Genomic DNA, 8,520 nt, shown 5'->3' with positions numbered 1-8,520 from the left:
ATTTGCGCGTGAGGTTTATTAGTACAATTGAATATAGTTGGAGCGTAAAAAAATACATCTGAGGAGTTAAATAAAAATGTTTTTTCTAAGTTATCTCATGCAGAACAAAGTTTTTTCGGTAATAAAAATTGTATTTTAGCATTTAAAGTAAGGAAATTTAAAAACATTTGTCAAAAATATCAAACAATTTGTCTTGTAAGAAAATATTTCCATGGGGAAAAATCGATGTGAATCAAGAAAAAATATTTTATAAGATTATTTAATAATAATCTTATCTGTTTTATTTTACATTTTTTATTTAAATCAATTGTTATTTATATACGGTTGTAATTCAAAGTAGTAGTAATCCTTCTTCAAATTCTGAATTAAATATAAATATGCTAATAAGTATTTTAGAATTTTAAACGAATCGATCGGATTTAAATTTAAAGAAAATTCTATTTGTTTTAATCATCGGATTAAATCATCGAGCATAAAATAAACACCATAAAAATTTTATATAAATTCTTATTATTATTTTACGTAAACATCTTTAAAAATTGGTTTAATTCTCTTTAAAAGAGTCACATAATTTTTATTTTCTTTTTAAAATATAATTTTTCATTATAATTACTTAAAATGTGAATATTTAAACACCCAACAGATTAGAAACTGCCGAAGATAAACATTCTGGTGATGTTGCTCCTTAATAGTTTATCATCATTAGAACCAATAAATAGTCGGCCAGGTTAACTATTAAGCATAGAAAAGAAAGATAACTCAATTTAACAATTTAAAAATTAAAATATTTAATCAATTTAAGGATAAATAAATTCTCGTTTTGACCGTATACAGCAGGAAAAAATGGTGTGTTAATATACTCAAATTAAGAGAAATGTTATCCTTTTCAAACAATTCATTCTTATATAAATTAAATGTTATATTATTATTATTATTAATTTAGTATATTTATGTATGTCTATATTTTCAGCTAAGTTAGATGCTGTTAAAATTTATATGAGGATGCGTAGAGTAAACGATAATCTTCAGAATAAAGTCATTAAATGGTTTGATTATTTGTGGATGACGCAAAAGTCTTCGGATGAAGACAGATCCGTCGGTTGTTTACCAGATAAATTAAAAGCAGAAATAGCTATACACGTACATTTAGATACATTAAAACGGGTGGAAATCTTCCAAAATACAGAGGCTGGTTTCCTGTGTGAATTGGTGCTTCGTTTGCGTCCGGTGCTCTTCAGTCCTGGTGATTATATATGCAGAAAAGGTAACACTTTAAATCATTAAAAGCGCTAATAATAATTATTATTTTAATTATAATTATAATAGAAATCTCATCCTCCGGCAAAAATTTAAAATTTAAAAGTGTATATATGTTTTTTACTATAGATCCTGTCGAACAAAAACCTTATTTTTTATATCAATCCAAATTAGGTTTGGTCACTTCTTTCCCCTTTAGGAGAAGTTGGTAAAGAGATGTACATAGTAAACAGAGGGAGGCTACAAGTTGTCACAGACAATGGAAAAACCGTACTAGCGACTCTTAGAGCTGGAAGTTATTTTGGCGAAATAAGTATTCTGAATATGGGAACGGCTGGAAATAGAAGAACCGCATCCGTACGTTCTGTGGGATATTCTGATTTGTTTTGCCTATATAAACAAGATATGTGGGAAGTCCTTAAAGATTATCCTGCTGCCAGAGTTCGACTGGAGGCTATTGCTGTCAAACGTCTAGAGAAATATAAAAAAGAACCTCTGCGTAAAAGTAAGTATCTTATAAATATTTATTAAATCAAAAACATGTAAAATCTTTTATAAATATTATTGTTTTAAAATCTATTATTTAAAAATTGAAAAATTTATTATTTTTATGTTAAATTTTATTAGTTACAGATGATAAATATTAAAAAGTTATTGTTTTTTAACTTGAACATTCGACTAATTTTAAGGATGTTTAAGTTCTAATTAATATTTTTGAAAAAGCTTTAAAAATTTAAATAATAAACTCTTCATCCAATGAAATATTTTTTATTTTTGTGATACAAAAACATTAAAAGAAGTACATGAATTTTTAACAATAGATATACGACATCTCATCAATTTTTCCATCTTTCAAATTGATCAAAAGGTGAAGAGATGAAAGAACCTTTCTTATCTGATATAACTCGAAATAAAATCAAATTATCTTATTAAAAAATCCGAAAAAAATGTATATTTATGTAAAGAAAACATTAAATTTTATATTTTTATGCACAATATATTTTTATTAATTTGTTAATTACTATATTTAAATTAAATCACTGGTTAAGACTCATCTGGCATATCTACCTTTCAGATAACTTGGCTCCACCAATATGTCCAAGAACTAATTCTGTGGCATTCTTGACCAATGGTCAGTGGTCATTTAATTCTTTCATTAAACTTAATAGCGAGACACATTTGCACTTTGCACTTTAAAATATTCAAAAATTCAAATTAGTAAGGGGGAAACCTATTAAAATTTATTTTTAATTACTTTTTTGCATCATTAGACTGAGGTCAGAACTTGATGTAATTTTGAATTAACCAATCGTAATATTTTATCATTCAAATTATCTAATTAAAATTTGCGCGTGAGTTCTGGCTTCAATATTTAAACTTTTATAATTTGGTTATTATCGAGTGAAGCAAACATTAAATAATAATTCGTTTTTAACTTTTTATTATAATAGACTATAAAATACAGGATGAATCGTTAAAAATAAATGAAAGATGAAGTAGAGAGGGTAAAATCAAGCAATCAATACAGGTGGTTCTACGCTTAACAATCGCGATACGAATTGAAACATTTACATTTGTAAATTACTTTGATTGGTTACAGGATTATTTGACGAACGTGTTACGTTAAAGAATGACGTGTTCGATTAGTTGGGATAGTGTATAGTACATTTTTACGTAAATATGACGTTATTCTATAGGATTTCTTTTGTTTTAAATAAAGTGATAACGTTAAATTAACGTAAATATACACACTATTCTATCTAAACGAACAGACCCAAAATTTGCATATATTTGAGCATTATAATTGAGCAGATACAGTATATGTGGGTTTGTAATCAATGAGAAATAATTTATTTGATTTTATTTTCTCAGTTTTGTCCCTCATTTATTTGACAATTAACGTTTTATCCAGTATATTCACTATATTACATATTTAATTTTATAAATGGAAAAATTAATGAAATGGTATTTAAATTTTAATATTATTTATTTAATAATTTTATTATNTATTAGTATAGATTAAGGATCCGGTTTTCAGCCATCTATCCATCTTAGAGACGCCGAAATTCCTGTTGTAACACACGAAATTATTCCATAAGCTACTTGCAATTCGCAAATCACGATTAGAAAAACTAAAACTGTCCTCATCTTATACGTTAAAAACAGAAAGACTTGTCAAAGAAAGCGAATAACGATACAAGCAGCGAGGAGCCGCAACAGCCTGGCGGCCGGATGGCCGAGCGGTCAAGATGACGGCCAACAGCTTTGGAGACGCGGGTCAAAAAATCCCCAGGAATTTTTCGGGGAGTAGTCCGACCGGATATGTCGGCCCCGTCCCTCACCACCCGGTTGCTCCATATTGTGGGTCTGGCCGAACCCATAATGGGCTTGCTAAAAGCGGCCCTCTTAGTGCCCACGGTGAAAAAAGCAAAAAAATCACACAACAACACTTCAATCTAAATATATAAAATTACTTATCCTGACTGACTGATTGATTCTTCATCGTCCAGAGCAAACCGCTGAATCTAAAGAGGTGAAATTTGATACACAGTTAAGGTACGTCATGAAAACGCACACTAATAAAGGATTTTTCGAAATTCCCCGCGGGGGAGAGGGAGAGGATTAAGGCTTAACCTGAAGAACGGCTTCTAATGTACTATTTTAGATGCGATTTTTTGTTTTTAACTACATTTAGTTTTCATTGAGTACTTAGATGTTGATAACCTTTCAGACATTGTTATAAATATTTTTATATATTTCGATTTTTTAACCAAATGTTCGACCGTTTTAAATTCGAATTTTTTATTGCATATTGGTTCGATTATAGAACGATTGTAAACTTTCCAGAAAATTGATTAAATTGAAAATAGTTCGTTTGATTCTCAGCAATTCTCATCATTCTCAGCAGTAGGTGTTATATAACAATTACCATGGTTGTTGAAATACAGTACTGTACTGAATATAAATGGGGTTTGCTTGCAAAATCCGCGCGGGTGAAGTCGCGGATAACAGCTAGTTAGTAAATAAATTTAATGGAGGAAATTTGTTTAGTAATAATATAAAATTCATAAATTATAATAAATTTTACTTTATTATAAATTTATTACTTGCATTTCAGGAATATATGTATAATTAATGTAGGCTTTTACATACATTAACATTAAACAGAATTTATTTTTAAAGTACTATAGTAAAAAATTATCGTCTTTATTATTTTTGCAATACGCTCTTCTTCTTTTCTTAATCTATCGATTAATAAAATCCCTGATTTTTTTAAAGAAAGAATTTATTATTAGCACATTATAATTTTATAGTTTTTTCCTTTACTAGTTTCCAAGCTATTTCAATTTCTTTTTTTAACGGATCCAAGAGCACTTTTCTGTTATTCTTTTTAGTTGCAATGGGTCGCAGTCGCAGTACTCCCGGCCTTGTTGAATCTCGTGGTAAAATACCATTGGAAGAAACCCAATTAGGCCCAACAGATGTTTGTTCTTCCACAGCAACTATGTTATCCGAAACTGAACCTCCCGTTCCTCCAAGAGATACCAATAGTCCTTCAACAATGCGAAGACGTCGAGGAAGTAGCAATTGTAGTGCCTGCAGTCGAACCAGTAGTCAACAAGATGAAGATAGAACTAACCATTACTACGAACCTTTGGGAAGTATGCCACATATAATTTATCCACATAATATGCAAGCTTATCCCTTAGAACCAGGTTTGGATAGACGACTAGTAATTAGCAGGCCTTCAATTTCACAGACTAATCTGCTATCCCCGATGCCTTCTTCTCCTTATTATCCTCAATCTCCAATTCCAACGACGCGAGAAGTATCGCCACTTACAGATTATAGTCCTATGAGTGGGGAGCATCATCATCATCATCATCATCATCCTTATGCGCTTATGCCTCCCCACTTTCCTCTTTCTATATGTGCTCCACCGGCACCTCCACCACCTCCTACATTGCAAACTAGTCAAATGCCCAGAGAATCCAGCCAAGAGGCCTTACTGGCTGAAATCAAAAGACTTAGAGAAAGATTGGTCACCCTCGAAGCTGAGAATGCAACGATGAGTGTTAAACTAAGCCAACAGCAATGGGAAGTAGAGAATAGATTGGCAGAGATAGAAATGCAGATTTGTGGAGGAACTAACACCCAGATACCTACTAGTGGTGGTAATAACAGTAACGGTGACGATAATGAAAGAAACAGAGAATCCATTATATGAACTCCCTGCACAATGATGAGATAATTTTCCATCTGTGATTGAAAGAAACAAAAATTTTAATGGAAAAAAATTTCATCAAAACATAATTCTGTGATAATATCTATGTTAATTAATTGTGCAAACTTGATGTTTGACTCCTACGAGATTCCTGCCAATCAGATCTCTAAAATATTAAGAAATAAAGGAGAAAACAAGATAAATTTATTTATCTGAATTAAATAGTCCAGGATAAAAAAAAACTATAAAAAATTTGTTTTGAGATGTCTAGACATATCATAGGTGATTAAGTATTGTTTTTCTTAACATATATACATATATATTTTAATTATGTTAATATGTTTAAAATGCACATTTACAACTCTCTTTCTCCTGTTGCTGAATTTATTTTCTTATTATAAAAAGTGAGCATTTGTATTGTACGTAATACGTATTTTTAGAATTATAAAATATTCTATTTATAATAATTTAAGATTTGTAAATGATTGGAGTGTACAATCTTCAGAAAAATGAAGGTACAGTACCTCTGATTGNGGCAAGTTTATTATAACAATAAATTTATTTTAAGATGATTAAACTGTTTTTATTTTACAACTTGTCTACAACTTTACATACTACCGATAGGCATACAAACAGCATCTCCGAATCTATTTAGTGTAAGAAAATAAAATTTTAGGAATGTGTTCTAATTTTATTACGTTATTTTTAACATTATTTTGTTTCAAAATTTTACCTTTTTTCAGGCTACCCTATGACTCTTCGCCATAGGGTACTATAGAGTCATTTAAACATGTAATCAAATTAAATAATATTTTATAAAAAAAATATTATAAATTCATCCTTAACATAAGTATCGTTTTATGATCAGATTTTATATATTATTACAATCAAACCTCTAAACGACGACCACTGACAGAACATAAAAAATGGGCGTTGCTCGGAGGTGGCCGTTGTTTGGAGGTTCGTCCGGATGCATTTTGTTCTTGAAAACTGCTCGCTGTTTACAGGTGACCATTGCTGGGAGGTGGTCGTTACTGGAAGATCGACTGTATACAATTTTTATAAAATTAAATTAAGTGAAAATATTATTACTGATTAGTTTTCTTCAGCTTAATTTTATTCTTAAGCCAAGATAATAATACTAATAAGACAATTAAATTATTCGTGGCTTTGATGAATAGAAACAATTATTACTAAAATAAAAGAAATAAAGCAAAAATTTGATGGATATTCTTTCTTAAAGAGAAAATCTGGAACAGAAATTTCTAAACCTTTGAATTCATCATATTGCTTTTTAGATATGAAACAATAATAAAAATGGAAATATAAATTTTAAAATTTTATTTAATATTTTGTACTTTTCATAAACTGTCTGAGAATCTAGGTTAAAATTTTCTTTTAAATATTTAGTTTTTAAACGAAACTTTTAAAGTTTTACATGCAATAAAATGAGTAATTTTGCTTCACCTTTCTATATTCTATTTTCATAAATTCTTAAAACAAATTTTAACGTTCTGGAGACATAAATCGACACTTTTATAAGTAAAATATTTTAATGAAACGTTTAACCATATTTTTCATGTAAGTTTTTAATAAAAGTATTCTATATCTACCCGTAATTTTTCCATTTACAAAACATCGATTTCTACTTCATACTGATTAAATATCTTACATAAATTAATAGGAACCTCTTCTGAGTCCATGTATGCATCAATTGGAATTCAAAATAAGTTTAACTTTATTTACGATCTTAATATATTTTTATATATATCTCATTAAACACTCATATAATATGTTAACGTATCTCACAAAAGCAATTACAATGCCTTTTTCAATCAAAGTTAATTAAATTTATAAGTAAGTCACTTATATAAATATTCATATGCCATTATGTTCTGATATACTAATTCCTTTTCGCACTTTAATTATCAGATTTCTTAATAATAAACAAGATGATTTAGACTAGAATAAGTCAATACTAGGCCCGGATAGATGGAGCATTTAGTCTTATCCCGGACACAAGGTACTTCCAAAAACATATCTTTTATGTAAAAACATGTAGAGTGATGTAAATTAAAGCTTCTTTTGATAAGAGACGAAAACTTGCTTTATTGATTTTATTTATATATTCTTGTGTCTTTGGTAGTGGAGCGGGTATAATATAACTTAACTAGTCTGGGTTCTTTCTGTTCTTGTTCAGTACTAATTCAATCGATATACATCTACGAGTATCAATTTGTATACATATATCAATCCTAAAAATAAAATGTTTTCTGCTCAATCTTCAATTTTATACTTAAAATTTTATATAAATCTTTATCATCGATTAAATTCCGATTAATATTTCTATTGTTGATATCAATAATATATTAAAATATTTAATTACAATTATAGTTTGTCATGTAAACTACTGTATAATAATTATTACATTTATATATATACTGTATATTTTTTTCCATTACTTCGTACACTTCCACAGAAACAATTCTCTTCAGATGAAGAGATTTTTATAAAAATATTCATAAATTAAATAATTTTTTTAAATTTTAATGTAAACAATTACTAGATGTTTTTTATTATCTTCTGTACTTCCGTAGACACAGTTTTTCTTCAGATGAACACAATTTTATAGATTATTCTGAGTAAAATTGATGGAAACAGTTCAATGTTAAATCATTTATAATTCTCACTTTGTATTTTATGGTATCCAACTTATAGCGTGACATTATAAACTATTTTAAATAGTTATTTTAACGATTTTTATGTTACTATTATAAAAAGCAAGATTGTATTCAAGATTGTAAAGCAAGCAACATCTATTCTATGAAATTCTGACATTTCTATTTTATTTCTCTACACAACTTCAATTTATTTTCATTTTTCCTATCAAAAATTTTTAAAAATAATAATAATGTATATAAAATCTAATTTCAATTGTAATTTAATACAAAAATATAATATATATATATTAATTTATAATATTTAATTCACATCTCACTTCCATACCAATATAGAATGGTTTGTTCTTGTAAAAAAAA

General features: G+C 28.3%; 1 protein-coding gene and 1 long non-coding RNA gene across 3 annotated transcripts in view; one reads left to right on the top strand and one right to left on the bottom strand.

The window, feature by feature from the left end:
* The window catches only part of LOC111624785 (cyclic nucleotide-gated channel rod photoreceptor subunit alpha-like), a 48,586-nt gene extending 42,572 nt beyond the window's left edge, over window positions 1–6,014 (top strand). Inside the window, exons 2-5 of one of the 2 annotated variants that reach the window (XM_023367734.1) lie at window positions 971–1,264; window positions 1,457–1,762; window positions 2,333–2,389; window positions 4,653–6,014. In XM_023367734.1, the coding sequence (XP_023223502.1) occupies window positions 971–1,264; window positions 1,457–1,762; window positions 2,333–2,389; window positions 4,653–5,485 (1,490 nt within the window). In that variant the 3' untranslated portion in view covers window positions 5,486–6,014. The remainder of the gene's footprint in view (window positions 1–970; window positions 1,265–1,456; window positions 1,763–2,332; window positions 2,390–4,652) is intronic. The other variant, XM_023367743.1, reaches the window with a different exon arrangement.
* Window positions 1,581–8,520, bottom strand: part of LOC111624799 — an 11,968-nt gene continuing 5,028 nt past the window's right edge. Inside the window, exons 2-3 of the long non-coding RNA XR_002756636.1 lie at window positions 2,326–2,448; window positions 1,581–1,728 (exon numbers count right to left, since the gene is read on the bottom strand). This is a non-coding gene — a long non-coding RNA (uncharacterized LOC111624799). The remainder of the gene's footprint in view (window positions 1,729–2,325; window positions 2,449–8,520) is intronic.

Source organism: Centruroides sculpturatus, unplaced genomic scaffold (assembly GCF_000671375.1).
Source record: "Centruroides sculpturatus isolate CEXI.00-Female unplaced genomic scaffold, Cexi_2.0 scaffold133, whole genome shotgun sequence".
Lineage (NCBI taxonomy): Eukaryota > Metazoa > Arthropoda > Arachnida > Scorpiones > Buthidae > Centruroides > Centruroides sculpturatus.
This window is presented reverse-complemented; position numbering and strand designations above follow the sequence as displayed.